Genomic DNA, 26679 nt, shown 5'->3' with positions numbered 1-26679 from the left:
GTATCAGCAGCAGGACTACAAAATTAATAACATTAGTTACTTATCACATTCTAATTCTAAACTCAACTTCAGAAGAGCAATAAAACGACACCAATCAACAAATTGTCCAAAAAAAAACGCCACCCAAACCAAGCCACATTATTTATCCTAAAACAAACAGCAGGAATTAGTAGTAAACACACACGTTTGACAAATGTCTTATTTAAAACCAACAAGAAACGTGGCACGAGCGTTTAAAAAAAAAGGGACCGCCCTCAGACACATCTATAATGGTCGACCTTGGAGTTAGAACTGCTCCAGAAAAGGCGAAGGGAAAAAATAACTTTACTTAGGGCTGATTTTTCAATGGTCAGATAAAAGTTATTTGTGGAATAATTCTGATGTTTTTGCGACTGAATGTTTGTAGGTATTAGACAGTGACAGCAACAATTTTATTCCTCAGATAACATTTATCTGACCATTGAAAAATCATGCCTTAAATGAATAATTTTTAACAGACGTTATAAAACAACTGGTATCCCTAAATGAATAAAGATATTTTTTACTTGTAAACATTTTAACTATTTCAGAAGTCAGTAACATGATGCATTCCACGACTCTTAGAATATCCGTTCTGTATTTTTTTTCTCATTCCAAGCGACATATGTGACGTTTCAGTTTTGAAAATAATTAAACAGCTTTAATAGTATTCAGTTCTATCTGATGTCGGTCCAAAGAAAACACTAGGAGAGCTGTAGCTTATTTATCGCGCGTCCAATTCATCATGGAAGTTGAATTATAGCTTTTATTAATAGTGGGGCGTGAGTCATTAGCGATAAGAGATATTGAATAGAGACGTACCTATTATATTCTATCCTAATCCTAACTAATATTATAAATGCGAAAGTAAGTGTGTCTGTCTGTCTGTCTGTTACTCTTTCACGCCAAAACTACTGAACGGATTTGAATGAAATTTGGTATAGGTACATATGGTCTAGACCCTGACAAAGAACATAGGGTACTTTTTATCCCGGAATTCCCACGTGAAAACTTTTTAAGGCGAAGCGAAGCTCGCGGGAGCAGCATTTTTATACCTTCACATTTTTAGATACCGTTGGGTCAAAGATGTAAATACGATATTTTAATACGAAATACGAACTGAAGTGTCAGTGCAAAAGAAACGTATCGACAAATAACACCCCACTTCCACCCACTACACCCTACTTCTAAAATAAGAGCTCAGTGCTCTTATTTTGCATTAGTTCGGGTAGACGACTTGTGGCTTTATTAATTGGTAGTACAATAACTGAACGAAGAAATGAACTTTTATCACAGTTTGAAAATCGACAAAATGCTGACATTATTTAGCTTTGTTTTTCGCACACTCCATCTAGTACGTATTGTTCATCAAAGCCATGAATAACGCTCATAGCTCCTCGTTTGTTCCACACCGCGCATATTTGATAAGTCGGCGCAACACTCGCGACGATAGAATGACGTACCGCATGACACCACTACTTTTTGTGTAGGTATATTAATGTTACTTAGGGTTTTCAAGTACCTACCTAGATATGACCGCCGGCCCGATGGTCTGATGACATTGTTAAGGTGGCCGGTAGACATTGGACTAGACTCGCACAGGACCGGAAGAGATGGTGTGATAGGGAAGAGGCTTATACCCAGCAGTGGGCAGATACGGGCTGATAATGATGATGATGACCTAGATATATCGCTCATACAGGGTGTCCTAAAACTTCATGCCTTGGAAGGATGATAGGCCAGCTCAGGAGTGGCCAGAATATCGTAATATGACCTTAGAAAAAGTCGATAGTTTTCCAGATATTGTTATTTCCTAAATTTGCTGAGAATCGACACCTCGGATCAACTTTTTGCGTGCCATCGGTACAAAATTACTTATTGTAGGTTTTTTTTTATAATATTGCGTAACCCTGTTATGTGAAGCTATGGATCACAGTCCAAGAAAAGGTAATCATATTTTTTATTAGGAACTTTGACTCTACTTACCTAATATAAAAAAAACCGGCCAAGTGCGAGTCGGGCTCGCGCACAAAGGGTTCCGTAGCAGCAAATATAATTTACAGTTAAATCAACCTATCTCAAAAACTATAAGAGATACTTTGATCAAACCAAAAATCGTTGAAAGAGTTAATTAGCATGCATCACCTCTATTTTTTTTAGAATTTTATACCCCGTAGTTATAAAAATAGAGGGGGGGGGACATACTTTTTACGACTTTGAGAGCTGATATCTCAAAAACCGTTCACTTTAAGAAAAATGTTTTTTAGAAAACTTTATATCATTTTAAAAGACCTTTCCATTGATACCCCACACGGGTATGTACATCGAAAAAAAAAATTTCATCCCTCAGTTACATGTATGGGGGGCCCCACCCCCAATTCTTTTTTTTAGGGTTCCGTAGCCAAAATGGCAAAAACGGAACCCTTATAGTTTCGTCATGTCCGTCTGTCCGTCTGTCCGTCTGTCACAGCCGATTTACTCGGAAACTATAAGTACTACAGTGATGAAATTTGATGGGAATATGTGTTGTATGAACCGCTACAAAAATATGACACTAAATAGTAAAAAAAACCCCCATGGGGCCCCCCATACATGTAACTGAGGGATGAAATTTTTTTTTTCGATGTACATACCCGTGTGGGGTATCAATGGAAAGGTCTTTTAAAATGATATAAAGTTTTCTAAAAAACATTTTTCTTAAAGTGAACGGTTTTTGAGATATCAGCTCTCAAAGTCGTAAAAAGTATGTCCCCCGCCCTCTATTTTTATAACTACGGGGTATAAAATTCTAAAAAAAATAGAGGTGATGCATGCTAATTAACTCTTTCAACGATTTTTGGTTTGATCAAAGTATCTCTTATAGTTTTTGATATAGGTTGATTTAACTGTAAATTATATTTGCTGCTACGGAACCCTTTGTGCGCGAGCCCGACTCGCACTTGGCCGGTTTTTTACTATTTAGTGTCATATTTTTGTAGCGGTTCATACAACACATATTCCCATCAAATTTCATCACTGTAGTACTTATAGTTTCCGAGTAAATCGGCTGTGACAGACGGACAGACGGACAGACGGACAGACGGACATGACGAAACTATAAGGGTTCCGTTTTTGCCATTTTGGCTACGGAACCCTAAAAATACGCAATCCAAGCATCTTATTAAATGTAATAAAATGCTCATTTAATGCTGGTTTTACTTTTCACCAAATTTTGCCAGCCCTAAAACTAGCATTCCCTTGCAAAATGAACTCGCACGAACATTCATCACAAATGGAGCGTTGTCCCGTATCTTATTCTATTTCAGTCCACTGTGTGTCAGTCTATTTGTAAGGACATAAGTCACAGCTGTGGGGTTACCACCACCGAACATTAATCATCATCATCATGATCATCAGCCTCTAGCAGTCCACTGCTGGACTCTCCCAAAGTACGACGCTGGATGCGATCCATAGCTTTCCACTGAACATTGGCAATGAACAAACCTTAAGTAGCGCGGCTCGCTAGTCATATCTGACGTTACTTGTATGGATGTGACTGTTATTTGACAGGCGAGCAACGCTGCCTAAGGTGGGTACTGTCCAACGTTACGACTGTTACGAGGTGTAATGTAAAATCGAACATTACACCTCGTAACAGTCGTAACGTTGAACACAGCGAGCATGAATTCGTGCAGTCAGTAGGTACGTAGTGTAACGGGTTACGAGGAAACCAGAGAGATTTTAGAACACAGCGTTGCGTAACATGCTCGCAGGGAATGTTATATTACAGTCCGTAACGTTGGACAGTACCCACGTTTATGGATTGTTAATTTCTAATGTGTCGGTGGTGGTACGGTAGCAGCTTACAGGTTATATTGCTGACCACGAAGGGCATCCTACGACAGGTTTGACTGTTGGTGGTCTCTGTTCGACTACCGGTCTATCGGTTGTCGGTTCTTCGGCAGATATAATTAGCTTCTTCTAACATCAGCTTGTAAATATATTTCGCGTGCGTTTCACTCCGCCTGATAAATAAAACTAAACCGATATTGTTCATAGACAAATAAAAAAAATGTCAAAGCGTTTAAATTTTACTAACTTATGGAATAATCATTCATAATTTCATAAATACTATACGCAACTTGTAAGTGCTATTCCAACTCTAAATCCATGCTTCCATTCACAATTAAACTTTTATGCCAAGTCATTAAGGTACATTTTTGCTAAATATGCGAGTCTTCACTATGAAAAATCCGTAATATTTAAATTGCTCTAGAATTCTACAGAACTGCATGCCACTAACACGTGGCGCCACCGTTAAAGGGGTTAATGTGAGCTCTATTTTGAACTAATTAAGACATAAATTGCATTGCCGGCGTCGTAAAATTATGGAAAGCTGTAAGGTAAGCGAATAGAGCTTTTTACTGAATTAGCGACTATAATTTATTCTCATGGCAAATATCATTAAACTAACGCTCCCATAGTACACTCACGGGCAATGAAAAGGTTCCACTGAGAAAAGCACCAAATTACTCCTACCCGGAAAAGGGTAGCTTAATGACGCCTTCTGCAATATTGAAGTACATTAAACAGAGCATCAGGATATTACCATTACCAACTAAAAACGGTAGTATTTATAAATTTTTTAAATGAAATGTATTTTTTTTATTCGAAATTGAGAAAATTGGGGTTGTTTGGTGTCGTAATTTTTTGAGTGGAACTACTTCATTGCCGTGAGTGTAATATAGGGTTATCAGAGTTCTGGTATGGTGTTGATTTTAAAATATGATTTTTAGAAAAACCAAACATATTCATAATCTATTTAAAAAAATACTACCTACACTCAAATAAACCAACAACACTAACTAATCCGAATAAACATTAAGCAACCGTAGTGTTTAGTGAAATTTACACTGATGCACTGCTATTGAGATCAAAATAACATTTATTTAATAAACAACAAGATTTACTTCGTTCGTAACTGTTGCGCATTTAGCAAATATCTTCTCGGAGTTAGAACGATTGCAGTAATAGTATTTAATTATTAGTATACTAACTTTTTTACACCCGACGAAAATAAAGGGTGTCATAATTTTAACGTGTCTGAGTATTTGTGTATCCGTCTGTGGTATCGTAGCTCCCAAACGTCTGAACATATTTTTGATTCTTTTTCAGTCATAACATAAGTACCCATAGTTATTTTACCCTGAGTGTTCTTAGCCATGTTTAAAAATTGTTCAGCCATTTAAAAGTTATGCCACTTTTAGTGGAAAATGTTGCAGGGGTTTTTAATGTTGCTGGTTAGGTTATTTTTCACTTGTTTTCTTTACCATCATCTATAGAAAGGTCACAGATACACACACACACGTCAAACATATAACACCCCTCTATTTCCGTCGGGGGTTAAAAAAGCACCGATTAAGAGCGATTCATCGAAATCGAATCAGCAGGAATCCGTATTTACAGCGCGAGCTCACGAGGCGCAAACAAATCTATTTTGTTTTTGTTTGTGCCACATCTGATGGCCGATAGCCGGCCTTATTCGGATGTTTAGAAATAATCCTGAAACGATATTTTAATATAGACGACCGAATGGCGTAGTGGTTAGTGACCCTGACTACTGAATCGAAGGTCCCGGGTTCGATTCCCGGCTGGGGCAGATATTTGTTTAAACACAGATATTTGTTCTCGGGTCTTGGATGTGCCCGTAAAATGGCAATAGGCCCGCCCCCTATTACATTGAGACTAACATAACACTGGCGAAAAGTGGGTGCAGCAATGCACCTCTGCCTACCCCGCAAGGGAGTACATTAGTACAAGGGGTGAGTGTTTGTTTTTTTGTTTTGTTGATATTTTAATATACGAACTAGATGGAGTGTCAGTGCAAAAGAAACGTATCGATAAATAGCATTTCTATCACAGACATTTTATTATGAATTAGATCGGGTAAAAGATTTGTGACTTTATGATTATCATTAGGTTGAACTTGAAGTGGTTTGGCAATAAACAAGGTGCAAACAGTTTTTTTTGCTTTATTTTTTTTGTATGCGACACAGCATAATATATGATTTCGTAAGTATATTGTTAATCTATGATTTAGGACTATTATTTTAATATCAAGTCATACCGGGATCTCATGTCAGTCGCTTCCTTTACCAGAATACTTTTCGTTAAGCGTTTGATTTTGAGGGACTTCTGTGGTTTATTGCTTTTGTAAATTGCTTTGGATTTCTATGGTATTGTGTAAATGTGTTTACATGTAGATAATTATGTTTATATAATGTATACCCAGAACTGGGAGTAATAAACTCTTCGTATATGAAGAGGTTAATATACGTTAACTTCTTAGTAATAATATCACGTAACTGTAAACATATAAAGGGCCTGCTTCACAATGTCTGAATAATGGCTACCTGTGGGATAAAATACATGCTGTCACTCTCAGTAATTATGTTTTAGACAGTGACAGCATGTCTTTTATCCCGCAGGTAGCAGTAGTGAAACAAGCCCTTAATCTACAAACATATTAATGCATAACAACATAATGATCTAATGCCGCCGTCAAGATGAAAGTTTACTGGCAAAATTAAATACGTCTGTAAATCATCTTCACGTGACACATCATAAACGTAGAACATAAACAAGTGTGGCGTACTGTTGAAGCCTCTAGACATCGTTTAGCGTTTACTCTAATGCTGGGGCCACACTAACGAGAAATTACAATAATTACTGATATTAAACAATGAAAAATATACCTTAAATCGGTGAAGGAAAACATCGTGAGGAAACCTGCATATCTAGATTTAGCACATCTAGATATGTGAACCCACCAACCCGCAGGGGACCAGCGTGGTGGGAAATGGTCCAAGCTTAGGGAGGCAGTTTAGACCTTGGGGATATGTACAAAGGTTCCACTCGAGAGAGCCAGGTGCAGGTACTTACACCCCCACAAAGAATATAATAGAATAGAATAGAATAGAATACCTTAAATCATTTGTTTAGTGATCAAATTACACTTTCGATTAACGTTAACGCGATTATCGCGATAATGAATGACATTGCAGTGTGATTCCAGCATAAGGTTGCACCAAAAAGTTAATCAAAATTAAATATATGACCGGTAGGAAAATATATCATTTCCTCTTCTTTAAACCCAATTGCCATGCTATTGACATCTATAAAATTTTGCAGACTTCTGGCCCACTACATCTGTGATGTTAAAGATCGAGAACTGACTTCAAGAGTGTTTCTTTAGAGAGTTTATTGTGGGAAAGTTTAATGCGATGTCGGATAGAACGTCATTACCGGCCGATTGAATGTTGAGTGACACTCAGAGATTAGCGAGCTGCAAAAAGTTTATTAAAATCTCTACTTATCATCATCAACATCCTATTATAACTATCCTCAGTGATGATGATGATGATGATTGGTCCGACCGATTTCGGCCATGGCGACCACTTCGACCCCTAGTTCTGTTGGCGCGCGTGCGCCCTAAGATGGCCCCCATATCCTCAGTAAGGGTATGATCAAGACCGATCTCGTCCCCACTGCTGGGGCACGGGTCTCCTCCCAATGAATGAATGGATTTAGGCCTAGTCTACCTGGCCTAGTGCAGGTTGGTGGTGCAGTAAGGGCCACATCTAATTACACTCACAGGCAATGAAAAAGTTCCACTCATAAAATGGCGACACCAAACGACCCCAATTTTTTCAAACATTTATTTTAAAATTTTATCTTTTTAGTTGGTTATATCCGATGCTCTGTTAAATGTACTTCAATATATCCGAAGGCGTCATCAAGTTAACCTTTTCCGTTTATGAGTAATTTGGCGCTTTTCTCAGTGGAACCTTTTCATTGCCCGTAAGTGTACTATTGAGATACATTAAAGTTATTATGTCAATTATTATATCATACCTCTATCGTAATGGGAACAATATCAGAACATAATCAAGCCGAAATCGAAAAATTTCGACAATAAACCCCGTGAACTATCGATATTTTAGATTTTAATTGAATGAAAACTTACAGTCGACTCTCCCGATTCAAGGGGGTCACTCTCTAAGACGAAAGAGGAATTTTCAGAGCGCTGCTGCGCGAGCCACGACTCTATCTCGTTGTATTAAACGTGCCGATTGCACGACAGCTCTCGTTCGTTCGTTTTTCGTCAGTATAGAGTAACCCTCCAGACGGCAGGAGCCTGCACTGGCAATATCACGAGTCACCTATTTTGTGCACTGCTGTCCCCGTTCTGCTAAACACAGAGGTGGAAACTGACGAACATTTACTACTACCTACGATTTGACAGAATTGTGCATTCCCCAACATTACGTTTTTTTATATATATTTTTTTATTATTTCCCAAAAAAAATACACAATCAATTATAGATAGTAAATCTCCCAAACTACAATATAGTTTAGCGGGAGGTATTATCTTTATATAAAAGAAAGTCGTGTTAGTTACACTATTTATAACTCAAGAACGGCTGAACCGATTTGGCCGAAAATTGGTAGAGAGGTAGCTAAGACACAGGAGAACGACTAAGATATTTTGACCCGGAATTCCCACGGAACCTTTTGAGTTTAGCATAAGAACACGCCTGAACTGACAACAGAAATGTCACTTAGGTCTGATTTTTCAATAGTCAGATAAAAGTTATCTGAGGAATAATTCTGATGGTGTCGCGACTGAATGTTTGTATTAGACAGTGACAGCAATACAAATTTATTCCTCAGATAACACTTATTATTATTATTATTTAACTCTTTATTGTACAAATATTACAAATAAAAGTACAAAGGGTGGACTTATCTGACCATTGAAAAAATTAGCCCTTAAAATACCAACCTGTTCATCAAATACTATAGCATACAATAGAACCTAGATTAGCAGAATGCCTACCGAGTTACAGGCAACTTTGAACCGAACAGCTTAAATTACTTAATGAAGCATTCAATGATAGGGAACTTTGGCTTTCCGCCGAGAATCGCCGCCGGAATTATATCACGTAATTCGACCCCGCAGGTTCGCTGGAAGAAATTGCTTTTGGAATCAATGCTTATGGAGAGTTATTGCCATAATCTCCACTCTTGGTAGGCGTGTTGGAGATGTCACAACGCAAATATTTGAGAACTACGGCACAATATTAAAGATAAAGATAATAAAATACTCTTTATTGCACACAAACAGAAACAGTATTACAAACATGAAAAGAAAATAAATAGCACAATCGGCGGCGTTATTACTAAAAGTAATCTCTTCCAGACAACCAAATTGATAGGAAATAGAAAGAATGAAAATTGGTATCGTGTGAAAACAAGAGATATTTATTTATTAATATTATGTTCACTAAAAATATCTGCCTCGATCGATCGATCGATCCAGGGAAGTTCTACTTCACAGTCATTTTTGGAATGAGTATTGGGATCTTAGTAATTAAGTGTTAGGCTCTTCTAGGTAGAGGCCTACATCCAGCAGCGTGCACCTATCGCCATCGCACGCAACGGACGCATTCAGTATTCTTTGTATAGAAATTCACACAAGTGCGCCCACTTCATCGGCATTGCCGACGCCGTTACTCAATACATTTATGAAAATCCGTTTGGTCCGATACTCGATAGGTACCTATAGGTGGACACTTACCTTCATTGGAATTTCATCCAGTCAATCTTTAAAGTGAGAATAACACTCTATATAACTCTAGAAGGGTGTCTAATATGTCTTATATCCAACAGAGAACAGTTATTATTTGTTCTGGCTATGAAACGGGCTTAGATTTAAAATTAGAACAATTTTTCTCCTGATGATGAATGATTCAATAGTGTCGATGAACCCGACAGAAGATCGTTTATAAAACGTTATATTTTTAAAATATCAATCCGTTATAGAATGTGTTTTCGATAACTGCCCGTCTATTCTGACATTTGTATGTGGAACACATGATTTTTCTTTTATCATCAACATTTTGTGTTACTTACTGCCAGTTACAATGACTCTACCTACCGATGACTGGTTACATTCATACTATTTTGACAAAATACCAGTCATCGGTAGGTAGAGTTATAGAAACTGGAAGTTAATTAATGATGGATATATAATGCATTGTTACGTTTGTGTATAAAATAAGTGCAATCGATAGAAATAAGGAGTAGGTATCGCTTAACACCTCTATCTATCGCATTGGAGTAGCTGTAATGATAGGTTTAAGTTATTAAATAAATAAATAAATAAATAAAAATCTTTCTTTTTCAAATCAGTTCACTATGACCTTTTACCCTGTATATCATGAACACAATATTTCAGATGAAAAAACTGAAGCTGTAACGAAGATAAGCTTTGAATTATAAAAAGGCGGTACTTCAATTGTAACTTATTTATACAAAGCACCGAAACCTCTTTGGCAATGCCTTCTGCGTTGTATCAAGGAGTTTATTTATAAATATCGGGCAACTCGACTGAACAAATTACACTTACGGTACTTTTCAACTGAATCGGTAGTCTGTTTTGTTGTTTAAGGGCGTGTCTATACTAATCATGTTTATTATTACTACACTCACGAGCTATGAAAAAGTTCCAGTCCGGAAAAGGCTAACTAAGAGCCACTTGCACAAACATATCAAATCTAGACTTAGTGTCAAATCTCGATTTAAGAAACGTCAATCCATATAAATTTATGGCTTAAATCGAGATTTAACACTAAATCTAGATTTTATATTTTCGTGCAAGTCGCCCTTAGGGTGACATGCGCCAAAGTGTTAAATCTAGATTTAGTGTCTAATCTCGGTTTAACAAACGTCAGTCCATATAAAATGAGGTCATAAATCGAGATTTAACACTAAATCTAGATTTAATATATTGGTGCAAGTGGCCCTTAATGACGCCGTCTGCAATATTGAAGTAAATTTAATAACAAAATATACAGGGGTACATCTTGTTAAAAAAACCCGCGAGATCGTCGCACCGCTTTTAGACCATCCTGTATACATATATGTGGTAGCATATTGTTCTATTGTGATGACTTTATTTTGGTCGCACAGTGCAAACTCTTATGATCCGACGACGTATGCTCGACAATAACTATAAATTTAGCATTTTAACTACTAGAAACCACCACGTTTATGTTTCATTTGTAAAGTATAGTTGACAAAAGAGATAAGGATCTACCCATACCCCAAAATAAGATTTTTTGTGTGTAGGTACCTTGTAACACCATTATTTTTGTAACTTAACATTTCGTTTATTGTTTACATTCTGTTTGTTTACTTTGTTAGTCTTGTCAAGTATCAGCTGTCAAATTCGACACACAGGATAGATTTTCAGTTGTTGTCTGTGGTCCTTTGAGAAAACTCGTGCCAGATCGTCATCGGACAGTGGTCAGTGGCGACATGACGCTCAGAACAATGATCGTGCTGACTAGCCACAGAGTAGTTTTGTGACGATGAGCTGACATCCCCGGTGACGGCTTTTTTCGGAACTGGCAAGGAGGCAAACCATTCTCTGTCAGAACGTCTCGAGTAAATGTGTGGTTAGATTTTTCTTCCCGCCCGCGTGGCGCAGGCCGTATTGGTACCAAGTTCCTTGCTTCATATTTCCTGGTGAGTATTTCGATCGTGGGTTCAGGTTATCTGATTGGTCTACGAGATAGATTCTGACTAAGTTGTTTCTTTGCAGTTACCAGATACGTGCCACAGACACCCACGCAGCATCACACCATGTGTACCTAACCTGAATTGCCGAGTGAGTAAACTAGCATTTCGTTGTTATTCGATTTCCGATTACTTTGGATTTCGAAAGCCATCTGTCTTGTCTTTATTTCTACACGTAGCAACGTCTAACCCCGCGTATTTCTTTTACAGCAATTTCAATCCTGCCCGGTGAAGCGTGCGATTGCCCGACGCGTGTCACCTGACCCAACCCCAAGGTAAGCGCCATGACCTTCCACGTGTCGATTAGGTTATTTTGCAAGTGTCACGTTTAAACAGCAAAGCTACCGCCTTTGAGACAAGCTCTAACCTTCCCATAATTGTTTGATTAGTGATTGACCGTAGGTTTTAGGTTAGAAATACCCAGGGGCCATTCAAGACACGTCACTTGAGACATGTTAGCTAGGCCTTCGCTGTCCTTACCGACCCATCCTTGACCCAAGGCTGTTTCTCGCGATTCCAGAAGGTGTAGTTGGTGACCAGAGCCGTCAGCGAGCCACGAGCCGTCCGGAGCTCCTGTCCTGGCCCCGTCCAGCTGTCCAGGTTGGCCGTTGTATGTTCGTTGAGCGGATACTGAGGAATTTCCTTAGGATTTCCATTAATCTTCAGCGGCATCAGCCTTCTAACGCCGCTGCTGAATGTAGGATTGCAAAGGCAGAACCCGGGTGGACTCTAGCGGGTTAAAACCTTTATTTTATTTTTTTTACTTCGTAGGGAGCCCCGTTAGAACGGGCAGTAGTATCTAAATTGCACTTTGAACCTTTTGTAGGCGCTAGGCTATCAACGTCCTTCGGTTACGGGGCCTTAACGTTAAACTGCTATCCCATTGAAGTAATATAGAAGTTTCTCTGGGGTTAATACCATCTTTCTATCCCTGTGGCGTGAAACACAGGGGTAGAACCTTTGGTTTCCCCACTTTAATGTAATTTCCTTGAAATACCTTGTATACTTCAACCAGACAATTATAAGGACTTAATCCCTGGTCTCATTTTAGACCTATTTGAGTTATAAAATATTGTGTGAGGCAGGGTTTTGATAAATAAATATTAATAACTGTACCACATTCTGATATTTTTATTTTCCACCTCATTGTAATTTCACTACCCACTACACAGTGGAAAATAGGCTTACAACCTATCCATAATTTTCATTAGATGAATGATAATTATTATAAATGGTGAATTCTTCCACCTTATGTGAGTCTCAGAATCGAATTTGTGCAATAATTGCTTACTGCAGCTCTACTTTGTTGACAGGTTTGCCCATGGGAACTCCAGGATAAATATTACGTCACGCTCCAATATTCTAAAATAATCATAAAGGCAAAGCGGAGCTTTCCTAAAAAGTTAGTTATCATAAAAAATACATATAATAATAATAATATAGACGAATTGAGAACCTCCTCCTTTTTTCAAAGTCGTTTAAAAATGCGCTTCACATTTCGCGTCTTTGCCCCACTGTACTGCTCTCATGAGGGCATAGATAATACTTGCATGTACTTGCGAGATTGCATGGAGGTACTTGGCTCGGGAGATTGCTAGGAAAATATGCTGCGAGAAAGCTGACAGGATCGTAAACAAACAGGGTGGGTTATTATCAGTGATCGACTAGGCGGATGAATTCATACCACATTCTGAGCTATAGTAGTAGAGATTCCGAAAACAAATTAAGCACTGTAACAAAGTTAACTTCTTCTTATTCTTCTTCTTCTTAAGTCCTTTAACTCCTAGTGGAGCATAGGGACACAACTACAGCTTTCCACTTCTGACGATCAGAGGCAGCAGCCACAACTTCTGGCCAGCTCATGTAGATCGACTTGATCTCCTGGGCTAATGTCCTTATCCAAGATATTCTTGGGCGCCCTATCATTCTAAAAAAGTTAACTTGTTTAACTTAAATTGTCCAAAATTAACGATAGAATCCGCGGTACCACAAAACTCTTGTTTTGCATGACACATCGTATCTCGGGTACTAACCTGCCTAAACTAACTAACTATTGTAGTATCTGAAATTGATTTCCCTGTGTGCAGCCATAGAGTAAATCTAATAGAGTAATCTCTAATATTATGTTGAAAACAGGGCAATAGAGTAAATAATACTATGTTGAAAACAGGGCAATAGAGTAAATAATAATATGTTGACAGTCTGGTCCAAGTGCTCAGAGGGGACTTCTTCAGTGGTGGTGCAGACTCTATCGTTCATTTCCGAGACTGCAATAATAGGTACATTTGGTTACGTTCAAAAAGCCACATTTCAGTAGAACCAATTAAAAGTCGTACTTCAGTGGCTATTGGTTTTAGCCTATGTTCTTTCCTAGGGTCTAGACCGTATGTATACCAAATTTCATTCAAATCCGTTCAGTAGTTTTGGCGTGAAAGAGTAACAGACAGACACAGTTACTTTCGCATTTATAATATTAGCTAGGATACGTCCACTTGCCATAAGATAGTTTGAAATGTGTTCCACTTCGAAAATTCCTTGCTTCAAATTTGTCGTTCACTAAATACCTATTGTGTGAAGCTAAAATTTTGTATTTATATTAACATATCCAAACAAATTTCGACTTTAAGCCCACCTCACACAAGTGTTAGTGACCCTGACTGCTATCCCGAAGGTCTCGGGTTCGATCCCCGTAAATATAATATATACTATCATTATCACCCCGTATAATATGAATAATATGTATCAGTGTAGATTTATATCAGATGTCCAATACCCATATTACAGGCTCTGCCTAGCTTGAGGTCCGATGGCCATATGTGATTTGTCCCTGCATATTATTATTACAAGACTGACCTGTTTTACTGTTAATATGTTAAAAGATTTGGAATTTTAATTTCTAGTGTACGACAGTTTTGATCCTTTTAAAACTAACAACCCTGAATTAATTGAAGGCCGTTTGTGGGTACCAACCTGGCTGTACCGAATTTTTTAGCAGTGTTTGCCAACAAGCAATGGATTAAAGAAGCTATTCAAAAGGTCCCTTGATACCATTTATTCCTGGGGAAACCCTAGCAAATAAATATTCAATTTATCGTATTTTTGCTTGACAACGCGTTCTGGGCTAGAAACGCTAAGACCTTGAACCAGGAAAGGGCGAATTCGCCGCGAATCGTTTCTAGTAGTAGCGTAGTTGAGGTACTAGACATCAATATATCGCGTCCACAAGCATCGTACGAATTCAAAATACGCGCGTAAATCGCGTGCACTACGCCAGACTCTCGACTCGCGCGAATTGCGCGCGAGTCGAGATACTAGGGACGCCTTGTTGCGTCCAGTTAACGAGCGAACTCTAAAGCGATTTTCCTTCAACTCCATGTTTCCTACTGAATTCCTCCTCAAATCTCGCGCGTTGGTACGCACCTTGTGGACGCAACGGTCGCGCGTAAATCGCACGAGAGAATCGCGGCGAATTCGCCCTTTCTGAACCAGGTCATGTAAGCGAACATTACCGACCGGGAGACGACAAGAATTCCCATTAGTTCCGCTTTGCTATTCTCTTAGGGGATTCATAAAGTTTTCTAGGAAATATACATTCCTTAGTACAGTATAGGCTTAGTGCAGAAGCGTACAGTTACCGTACCAATAGCGTCTAATCGTTAAGCAGCAAATCGCTCGCTTATCTGTCAAACATCTGACATATAGTTCATTGCAAATGTCTGGTGGTGGTAACCCCGCAGCAAACTAAAACCTTAGATGTTGACTCTAACAATTTAAATAGCTTTTTCTATTCTCTTAGGTTTTCACTGGTTTTCCTGTACCTCCTGTAGGTTGGCTGGTAGATAATGCTTTTAGCCATAGTCCCTTTTGTACGGTTACATTTTATATTTATGAAAATCTGCAAGCCTAGCCAGTTACAAAGAACGATATAAAAATCTTTAACTTCAATTTACATTATTTTAACTTAAAAAAATCTTAACACCAACATGCATCTATCGCTACTACACAACGCGTCACTGTTCCAAATATCAGCTGGGCGTTTATAATACTCTGTGACGTAATTCAAACGGACCAATCAGAAGCACGCATCCATTGGCATAGACAAGCGAATGCTAACGCCTCCTTGGCATTCTCGCGAGTGACTCACGGATAGGAAACGTCATCGTTTGACAGCTCCGTTTGACAGTTCGTAAAAAGAAACAATCGGTTCGGTTTTGTGCCAGTGTTTTTTATACAACACTACATTGCATATATTTTATATTGTATGTAGGTTGGTATTGGTATTCGGAAGGGAGTTTAATGGTGCAGGAAGTTATTGAAACATAAAAAAAAATCTAGCTAAAAATTGGGTTTCAATAGTTATAGGTACGGCGACTACGGCGGTCAGATTCATAGGACAATGTAATGAATAAAAGGTAGTGAGTGAGTTTAACCAGGTTACGTATTATAGTTATTTATGTGGCTGTATGTATTTGGTTGATCAATATAATAATAATAATAATAATAAAGCGGCAGGGCAGCTTGTGGCAAGCGGCAGGGCAGCTTGTGGCGAGCTGTTGGGCATTAGCGACCCCACCCACCCGATGCCGGGGAGAACCCCTGTTCCTCATCTCTGGCTTGCCTTTATTGGTTGTCCAGAGTGAACACTGACGAGGAACAGGATCTCCCACCTCTTGCTTGCCTTCATTGGTTGGCTTGAGTGGTGTACCGCTAGAGCAGAAATGCTCGGAGGAAGGAAGTATATCCAGTAAGTGCTTGTAGGGGTCTTGACCGGCATCCGCGATTGCTCTGAGAGCCTTGGTATACCTCTCCACCCTCAGCACCTCATGCCATGTTGCCCCCTTGTTGCTACGTCACTGTAATGTGCTAGCGACTGTTTTGGGGGGCCCATTTAATGTGTGTGCGAGTCACCCCCTGCCTTTTTATCCGTATGTGAAACATATAGGTCCAGGCAGGGGCCATAGTCCTTCCATAGTCCCAGATACCCAGTCCATTTAGCACCCCATTCCATAACCCTGTATTAGTTTTCTCCATATCCTACAATAGTCCTGCACTAACCGGGGATTTTCCTTGGGTTCACTTCTATAGTTTTCACAGGGAAAATCGTCGGTTAGTGTCACATTTCATATAGATTAATGTTGTCAAAAGGGCCTCTACATGTTGGCTTCGGCCCCATGCACGCCTTCCAAATGTCCGGGACCCCATGGTCCCGAGATGGTAACGACACAACATAATAATAATAATAATAATTCTTTATTTCGGATATCAAGATCCATATAAAAACACACACTTTACAAAAAATAATAATAGTAATTTAAAAAAAAAAAACATAAAAATATTAAAAACTAACTAAATACCTACACCTAAACATATATAAACTAATAATTACAAAAGGCATGCAAGTAAAAAAGATAGGCAAACAAAAAACAAAAATAAAATAAAAAATAAAATAAAAACAAACAAAAGATGTGACAAGATTTAGACCTATTTACACACATGTACACCCACCCAGTGTCTAGCAAATGGGCTGTCAATTTTATCTGCCAGAGTAGACAGGATGCTGTTCGGGCTACCACGAAACCTGCACATCAGTGATGCAATGCGTTTGCGCACAATAGCGTGAAATCCGTCCACGCGTGCCTCCACAAACATACCTGATGCACTACAGAATCGAGGCAGCCCCAGCATCACCCTGAATGCATTATTGTACTGGACGCGTAGCGCGCTAAAGGCCTTCTGCGTATATCTGATCCAAAGGGCGCACGAGTAAAAGGACTGACAATATGCCCTAAACAAAGTAATTTTGACCGAAGTCGAACATCGTGCGAACCTTCGGGCCAGCATATTACATCGGACCGCCAGCGCCCTACGCTCCCTGTCCATGTCCAGGTCATCCGAAAGATCCTCAGTGAGCACGTGACCGAGGTATTTAAATTTGTACACTCTAGCAAGTGGTCTACCACATAAGGTGACGGGAGGTACGTGCGAGGGAAGTTTTTGGCCTGATTTAAAAATCATGTACTCGCTCTTACTAGAGTTATACCTCAGTCCGTGTTTCTCAGCATACCGTTCACAGATACCCAGGAGCCGTCTAAGGGCAGCGATCGATGGACTCAGCAGCACCATGTCATCGGCATAGCTGATGTTGTTTATCATTTGGCCATCAATCGAGCAACCCAATTTGGTGCTGCTGAGTTCAACAATCAGCCTGTTGACGTACAGATTGAAAAGCTTCGGGGACGTCAGTCCACCTTGTCTCACACCGCAATCCAATCTATACGTCTCGGACTGGGTATTAGCCCATTTGACTGAGTTGGTCTGATTCTCATACCAGTATTTAAACACAGAAATCAGTTCAACAGGGATGTCTGTGTCCTGCAACATTTTTTCCCAGAGGATATTGTACTGCACCAGGTCAAACGCTTTTGACAGATCAAGAAAACACGCATAGATGGGTGTCTTCCTATCCGTGTAGTACCGGACAGTTTGCTTAAGAGACAGGATGGCACTCTCTGTCGATAAACCACTTCTAAAACCGAACTGGGCATCATGTAGATGTAAGTGGCTCTCGAGGTGCCCATCTAGTAAACTGTCCAACACTTTAGCAACCACGGTAGCAAGTGATATGGGTCTATAGTTCGTCTTATCGGACACATCTCCCGTCCGATTCTTGACAATGGGTACAACAATAGTACGCATCAGGTCCTCCAGCAGATATGAGTGCCCTACACAGAAATTAAATAGCATTGTCAGTACCCTGGGTAGGTGCACACCTGCATACCGCAGATGCTCAACACTCAGACTGTCGTGACCAGGTGACTTCCCAGGCTTTATGTTTTTGATGGCCTCCGTGACTTGTTTAGCCGTAAAGCAAATATGGGTCTCACCGGAACAAATATTACGAGTCGGAGCGTCTGACGCGGCCCGAGGTGGAACACTGCCAGGGTCTACTCTAAACTGCTGTTTAAACAGGTCAGCTATTGCAGATTTTTCAGTCAGACCTTCAACACTAACCGGCTGGTTCAGCCTAGGGCTACATTTGTGGGTTAATTTCCAAAAATTCCCGAAGTTTTTAGCATCATGATTGGTTGCAATTATGTCCATTTTTATTTTGTCTTCGTTATTTTGACACCACTTGAGTTTACTCTTAAATATAGCCCTAGACTGCCTCATGTTGTCATAAATTTCGCCGCAAGGCGGTCTATTATGTAATACCCACATATTAAATCTAAGCCTAGCCTCACTGTGAGCGTCTTTAACGTGCTTGTTCCAGCCAGTTATGTATCGTTTTGTCCTTTTTAAATTAATACAGCCCGTGTGACTAGAAATTGCAGCCTCACTTAATATGTTAACAATCTGTTTATACATTTTTTCTATAACTAACTTATGTTTAACATTATCACAGATCTTATCACTACATTGTCTTAGGTCATCTGGAAAATATATTTCTCTTAGTCTATTATGGCACATCTCACTATATATACCTATTTGCTCAGTGTCTCTGATTCCCCAGATGACCCTACTCGGTAACAAAGGGGGTTCAACAGTTTTAGGAGGCAGTACATCAAAATCACAGTCTATCATAAGCGGGAAATGATCAGACCATGAAACATCATATCTTACACTAACTTTTCGAATACAGTTGTACGCAACATTTGTGACCAGACAGTGGTCTAACCATCGCCTACACCCATGTGCATCACTTATGAAAGTGTATGTGTCTGAGTAATGGGGAGAAAAACTAAAAGCTAACTACAGATGGCGCCTTAGGCGACTGTGCATAATTCCCCAGTTCTAATTGGTTGGTTCAGTCGCCATTTTTTTCCCAAACAATGTAATTGGTCAGAATTAGAAAGCCACACTCGATTGTGCTGCCAAAGTTTCACTTGGTTTTCTTCCCCATTCGATATTATTAATGTTATAAATAATTGAGACAACGCTATCAAACACAAAACTTTTTCAAACTTCTACAGCAGATGTTATGCAAACTCCTTCTTTCATTTACATTCCAATATTAAATCGACTTATCTTCTAACTTTGTACATTTCGGTTTGATGTTATTCAAATGTGAATTTAATATCTAATGATCTATGATTATCAGTCTTAAATTTTCATACGAAAGTTAGTTAATGTACGTTTTTACCTATGGACTTATTTATTTCACACTTCAATTCTAATTGGATGCATACCTAATACAAAACAGATTGGCATCCATAAAATCACAGGCAAACATTCGTTCCGGATAATAAAATACATTATTTCAACGAGCAAATATAACACCGAAAACCGTAAATGTCACTTTGAATACATTTATAGATTTTACGCTATAATCTGGAGCGCGGAAAACTAATTGTATTAATTGACAACTCTTTGATGTCGCCTTCCTCGCATGCCAAATGAAAGGAGTCAATTAATCTATCAAAAGACAATCGTTATCATAGAGTATTTAAAAACAAAAAGGCCGACTATGCGCCACGTGCCAGTATTAAATCACAGAGTTTATTGTCCAAAGAGTCTCAACTCGCGACCCAGGCCGTTTGACGGGCGCGCGTCTTTAAAAAAAAACTTTTTATTTTTAATTCTGTCACGCCGCGTCAGTTTCTGATCAAAACTTATGACGACAGCTGCGTTCGGAAATTTTTGTGAAAATTTTAGTACTCGTCTAAACCGTTTAGCATGGCGTTTGGATAATAAAATTTGTTTTTTCTAATGCGTGCGAGCCTATATTGTTTGGTGACGGGAGTTTTTAAGCCGGCTAGAGTTGTCGACCTTGCTTTTGAGCCATTAATTAATTGAAATTACATCGATAGTCTAGCAATGCGTGTCAAAGCTACTATAACGATCATCCTTAAAAAGTACTTAAAACGTAATGGACCTAGATAACAACAGTTAGATATTTGCAACCCAGATACTTATACAAGAGTGAATTAAATCGGTAATTTTTCGGCTCTGTTCTATATCTTGTTTTGAACCAAAAAGAAATCATTAGCTCCAAAATTTTTACCTAATAAGTGCATGACAAAGTAAAAAAAAGGGGATAAGTACTTAAGTAGTGAACAACTTAGATGTAGAATGTATCTAGAAACTTTTATATCGCTATCACTAATGAACAATAGAACATTATATACTTGTACGTACATAAGTAATTAACTATCTACTGTTACAAGGAAGTTACGTATGCAATTTCACGTTGGCATTCTTCAGTACAATTACTTACAAGAAGTTAATGATCTACATTTATTTTATTTATGTATAGGTTCATCGTAGTACTCATAAATAGGTGTTCATTCTAGGGTTAGATAAGAATAGATTAATTATGATTTTCGTGGTTTTAGTGAAAAAATAATAATATAAAAGAAGTTTTATATTATCTGTTTACCTTACAAGAAAATAGTTTGGATAGCATAGCTAGGTTAAACGGACATTGAAACACAGTTTTTAAATAGATGTTCTAAGCCTAAGATTTGTAATCAAATAGTTTTTGTTGACAGATCGTAAGCTTTTTTAGTAAGTTTTAAAGTATCACTTATATTTACTTTGGAGGAAATTGTAAACAATTTATCAGCTATCTACTTTTACAAGAAAAGCAATATCAGCTCAGATTATCCGCAACAACAAATCAATCAGATAAATCATAAACTCAAATAATTGAAAGGAACTTTAGCCAGCGACGAATAAATTAAGTAGATTATATTATTTTATTTACATTTAATACTTTTGCTGGTTCAGCAATAGTATGGGTTTCGCTTTATAAACATTACCTATCCTATTTAGAATTATCCTCTGTTGTAGATATTAAGTACAGTCTTATCCTTTATTATACAAATTAGATCAAACCTAATCGAGTAATCTGTTTATTTATACCCATCTATGGGTGGATCAGTCAGTCTACTTGTAGATTAGTAGTAGTGAGAATATTTAGGTGAGTGTACCGACAATTTGTTTTGTCAATCATTCATTTTCGGATTCAAAATGTAGTGAATTTCATCACGACCCATCACGTCCCCACTGCTGGGGCACGGGTCCCCTTCCAATGAATTAATTCGTAATTGTTGTATTTTCTTTGAATGATTGTTCTATGTATTGACTTTGTGATAGGGCCCCAGTTATCTTAGAGTAATTAGCAGGTAAATAAGGAGATTTCTTATACAGTTTGGACACTTGGAGTAATGTGTACATACCTTGTTAAGGAATGCACACTATGTGCAATGTGCATTGACACATTTACTCTTAGCTTGACTTTTATGTTTAGTCTTATTGAAATTGTCTCGACTGTACTACTCTACTCTCTATACGTAAGAACGAGAGTCCTAGGTTCATTTAACGTGGAAGGTACGTAAATATAATAATATTCTGTTACCACTGGGTCCTTGAAGAACTATGATACACATAATAGAATTAAATTACATAATTAATTAAACTTGAATCAGACCGTAAGCTTTTATTTACAGAGGTCAGTGAACCGTGTACCCTTTGCCAAATATTCTAAATACCTAAGCCGATACATATTTTCAAACAGTTAAAAATAAGCGCTAAATCCATCATACTCCAGGAAAGTTGGCACTGGGATGGCATCGCATTGTTTTAGTTAAAAAGACCGGTGGGCTATGCACTAATGACATGTCAATCAGAATAATTGACAACCGCCTGACTGGGTCGACTGATGTTATTTTAGTCAGGACGAAATACCAAGAACACGTTGGAAATATTGAAGTCTTTACAAAAATTTAAAGGTCCCCTGGTAAGTATTATGATTAACTAGGTAACTAGGTAATATTGCAATGTTTACAATGATCGTAGAAAGTTACTTGTTAACACCTGATAACCAATTTTTATTGCATGCAAGCAAAGGAAAGTGCACGGATAAGACTTATCAGTCCCTACGTACCGCAAACAATTCATAATAAGAGTTGTAGGCACCTACAACATTTTGTAACCTCAAAATCTACAAAATCAACATTGAAACGTGGGGCATCGGTCCAACGACGTGTAAATCAACATTTTGAAATTGCTAAGCCGTCTAGATATATTCTGAGGATAGAGTGGACGTGTAGCTAACCTGTTAGGCGGCGGAATACGTAAAACATGAAGCAAAAATTGACAAAACTCGGCCATCTTCAAACGAATGTAGATAGAGTAGATATAAGTTCGGTAATGTTGATGAAATGTATCCTGCTCACCCTTTCAACGTCGAGGTCGGTTCCAGTGCAGAGTCTCTTGCCACCACTACCGTTGTAAGCCATCGTGCACCACTAAACAAAACACAAATCACACAATAACGCGTTCTATCGAAGAAACAAAGTTGTACACCACCAACGCGGATGGCGGTCGCGAACGGACTGAAATCAATGAACGAACGAAATGTGGACGCCGAAAAATTGGTGAATGAATGAGTGAATGATTGTATGTGCGTTCCAGTTGGCGCAAAAACCTCAACTTAACCGTAATAAGAAGCGAAACTGTTAATATTCTGAGGGATTAAGTAGTCGAAAGCAACATTAAATTATGTAATGTATTTCAGTGAGATTTCAAGTCATGCAAAAAAGACCATGGCTTTATCTCAAAGCCGCCTTTGGGCTTCTTGCTGCCGAATATTTAGAAAAGTATAGATACTATTTTTGTTTTGGGCTGGCAGCCCTACTCACGCCTTAAAATATAATGAGAAAAGTCGCTTACCAAGTTGGCCATATGTATGTACTATGCATAAAGAAAAGTTGCATACTACCACTCTCTCTCTCTCTACTAATTCTTGCCAAGCTATACAAAAGAATGAAGGCACCTTCTCGTTAGAGAAATACTTTGTTCCTTGGAAAGCGCTGACTACACAAAGTTAATGTATTAAAAAAAAACCTTCAATTTTCATATACCTACTTACATAAAAGTTGTGACATACCTACTTGCAGGATTCTCAAGTAATGCCACAAATAAATAATCCCTTAGTTGCATGGACATTCTTCACTGCCATTACCCACCAGTTATGAATGGGGTAAGGGCTTGGTAAGGGGCATAAAGTAGAATATTAGTCTATGGTTAGGGGTAGACAAAATCATAGAGAAAAGAACACTACGTTTTAGACAAAATCAGACAAAATCTCCAACTGCAGCGATGTTGAAATATGCAGATGTTTCTTAGATCATAACAAATAAAACAAATATAAGTTGAGAACAAGAATTTTATTGTTGGTTAATGCTGCTATACCTAACTCATTTTTCCCCAAAGTACCTCTTAGGTAACTAATAGGAAATAATAAACCTACACTATGTTAATATTGTTTATACAATAACTTAACAAAATATGAAAAACTGCCGTATTCTATATACTTAACTACAAGAATAAAACTCAGAAGTTGTTCAGTTTGATACAAGTTTGTACAATAATGTTTAAAATTTAATATACATATTGCGATACGCCATCTAGTGTGGACTGCAAGAAACGCGAGGTCGGCATAGGACGAATAGTTGTGACATTTCAACTCTAGATGGCGTTATATGTGAAAAGTAAACAAGAACGTTTTTGAGTTTGCTAGATTTGTGCTGCCATTTGGTTTGTTGATCCTCGGAAGAACGACTAAGTTCGTTTAATAGCTTATTTGATCATAACATTGCCAAGTTTTTGTCTTAAAGTTATTATATTGCAAAGAAGTAAGTAATAAAACTATGTTGTATTGTGATGTTTTTCTGAACTAATGCGGTGCTGGTTTGTGGCCATCCACATAAAAGTTTCTTGTTGCCTTTGGTAACTGTAATTCGATGCCTTCCAACTCTTTCGTCAAGACTATTTGACAACCTGAAAGTGAAAACAAAGTTATGTAAGGTGTAAGGGTCATCATCATCATCATCAGCCTTCTATCGCCCACTGTTGGGTATAGGCCTCCTTATTTGTACGCCAATTCTTTCGGTCCTGTGCCGCTCTGTCTGGTCCACTGCTTCCTCGCAACCTTGCAAATGTCATCGGACCATCTAACAGCTCTTCGTCCGTCCGTTAGGGTATTAGATCTGAATAGCTGGAGGTTTACTCTAGTTTGACAAAAAAGGAAGGAACAACAGCCCTGTATTTTAATGTCTACTGTACTTAAATTATAGGAGGGCCTGGGGTTATCAAAATAAAGATAAGGTACTGGCAACATCCTCTACTACACTACACTAATACTAGTCTATGCTAATACTATAAAAAGGTCACATTTTAAAAAAATGAAGCTTAACAAGACACATATCCAAAAAAGTATGGAGGTATATGTGCCAAACATGGTTTATTAATAATTAAATACAGCGCCATCTAGTATCACATCTATGAGTTCTATCACATTAAGTATTTTTTTTATAAGTAATAAGAAACTCCCATTGACACCCTGGATTAACACACAGGCTATCTTTATCAGGGATATTCCCACGGGATTTTTTTAAAAAAACTTGCTGTAACACCTAATCAAATAAATAAATACAAACCTAATCTAGAGTTCTCTTTCAAGAACGGAGCCATGTCCAGTAGATCATCTTCTTTCTCCTCAGAGGGGGGTAGTTTGTCCACAAAGTCGTGGTTGACATACACATGACATGTTGTACACGCTAGTGATGCCTCACACGCTCCTGGAAAAAAACATTAGTAGATATGTATGGATTCAGAATGGTTACAAACTTCATGGTACATGTGAGTTAAAACTCAAGTTTATAATTGAATGGTTAAATTTAAGTTAAGATAAAATTCAATTCATCATCATCATTAGCCTATAGCAGTCCACAGCTGAACAGAGGCCTCTGCCAAACAACACCACTGGATGAGCTATAGCTTTAAAATCAAATTATGTCCTTTTTTTTTATTTTGCTGTGTTTTATGCACAAAATTGCCTACCATGAAATATTAAAACTGTCTATCTAACATGGATCTGTGTTTACACAATGACATATGTATAAATTATTTAGGCAAACTTAAGAAGTATACAATATGTAAATACCTTCCATTTCAATGCCATATCTGTGCGCCAGATACAAGACATTATCTCCAATTTTTCCTCGTACTTTTGTCTTTTTGCCATCCTTATCTACATAAGTGATGTTTACTCTGAAATTTAAAATTTATTCCTGACTTTGATGAAGTTTTACAACATTGAAAATAGAGACAGATCTGATATAATAGTAAGTACTGTGTTGTGGTTCATTCATTTTACACAGTGTTAGATTTTAGGGATCAACAGTTATAAGGTTAGAAATGATGATTTTGTTCTAAAAAGCACAGTGTATAGTTATAGAAGAAGTTAAAAATTAGTAACACATCTAATAATAATGGTAGGTACTTACACTTCAGCCTCGGATTTAGGATCCATCCACTCATATTCGCCATGTCTTAGTCCTGTAATTAAAAAGAAAACATCTTATTGTTTCCAATAATATTACCTTTATGGCTTTAATACTACAAGGCCTTGTTATACTATATTTTTATCTATATAAAAACAAAACAAATTAATAATAATTTCATTTACCTGCCGATACATGAAAAGTACGTATTTTTTCACGACTACTGATATTAGGTTTTAACTTATGGATTATTAATGACCTACTGGTTAATGAGCGAAACATGTCTATGTGGTCATAATATTTTGGTTAAACCGAAATAAATAATTACGGATAATAGATTTCTAGGTTAGAACTTTTTGTGTTTACCTAAATCCTCTGATCTGACAGTGACAGTGACAGTTGACACTGACGTTTGGCTGTCAGATTTTCTTGACACACAGAACAGAACAGACGTCGAGCGAAGCAGTTGTGTTCCAGTTTCACAAAAAGCTTTAAATTTAGATTATTTTATTCGCTCAATTATCTGTCAAAATCAAAAACTGACGTAAAGTCAAAAAATCATTTTTTTATTTGTTTTTCATTTTCAATCAAATCTGAATTGAAGGCCATTTTACGAATTAATTAATTTATCTGTTTTTGTGGTTTGTGATTGCCACGAACTTGTTATTACGAGTTACAATGAAAGAAACAAACAAAATTGTGATTGCGAAATTTTAAAATTTAAATAGAATATGTTGGTAAGTGCTGAGAG

General features: G+C 37.9%; 2 protein-coding genes and 1 long non-coding RNA gene across 6 annotated transcripts in view; 1 reads left to right on the top strand and 2 right to left on the bottom strand.

The window, feature by feature from the left end:
* Positions 1–22995, bottom strand: part of LOC105384440 (heterogeneous nuclear ribonucleoprotein L) — a 333915-nt gene extending 310920 nt beyond the window's left edge. For all 3 annotated transcript variants that reach the window (XM_048632216.1, XM_048632217.1, XM_048632218.1), the window contains exon 1: positions 22818–22995. In XM_048632216.1, the coding sequence (XP_048488173.1) occupies positions 22818–22880 (63 nt within the window). In that variant the 5' untranslated portion in view covers positions 22881–22995. The remainder of the gene's footprint in view (positions 1–22817) is intronic.
* LOC125491102 lies at positions 11203–12760 on the top strand. 2 transcript variants are annotated; one of them, XR_007268113.1, is made up of 4 exons: positions 11203–11589; positions 11666–11731; positions 11851–11915; positions 12161–12760. It is a non-coding gene; the product is annotated as an uncharacterized LOC125491102 (long non-coding RNA). The 2 variants fall into 2 exon arrangements; XR_007268112.1 differs by having other exon boundaries at positions 11851–12760.
* An 800-nt stretch (positions 22996–23795) lies between the features above and the next one.
* On the bottom strand, positions 23796–26345 carry LOC105390175 (adrenodoxin-like protein 1, mitochondrial). The gene is made up of 5 exons (XM_048632299.1): positions 26295–26345; positions 25932–25983; positions 25589–25695; positions 25083–25223; positions 23796–24423 (listed from the first exon to the last, which is right to left on the bottom strand). Exons 2-5 carry the CDS (start codon positions 25955–25957, stop codon positions 24320–24322), a joined length of 378 nt encoding a protein of 125 aa, XP_048488256.1. The 5' UTR covers positions 25958–25983; positions 26295–26345; the 3' UTR covers positions 23796–24319.
* Between the last annotated feature and the right edge of the window lie 334 nt (positions 26346–26679).

Source organism: Plutella xylostella, chromosome 31 (genome assembly GCF_932276165.1).
Source record: "Plutella xylostella chromosome 31, ilPluXylo3.1, whole genome shotgun sequence".
Classification (NCBI taxonomy): Eukaryota; Metazoa; Arthropoda; class Insecta; order Lepidoptera; family Plutellidae; genus Plutella; species Plutella xylostella.
This window is presented reverse-complemented; position numbering and strand designations above follow the sequence as displayed.

What these genes read in the sequence shown, in the direction of transcription:
- LOC105390175 (XM_048632299.1), bottom strand. Translation starts at nt 25,957, where the DNA reads ATGGATCCTAAATCCGAGGCTGAAGT. An exon ending in ATATGGCATTGAAATGGAAG is followed by an intron (nt 25,224 to 25,588) that starts GTATTTACATAT and finishes GTTTTTTTCCAG; the next exon opens with GAGCGTGTGAGGCATCACTA. An exon ending in GAAAGAGAACTCTAGATTAG is followed by an intron (nt 24,424 to 25,082) that starts GTTTGTATTTAT and finishes TTTCACTTTCAG; the next exon opens with GTTGTCAAATAGTCTTGACG.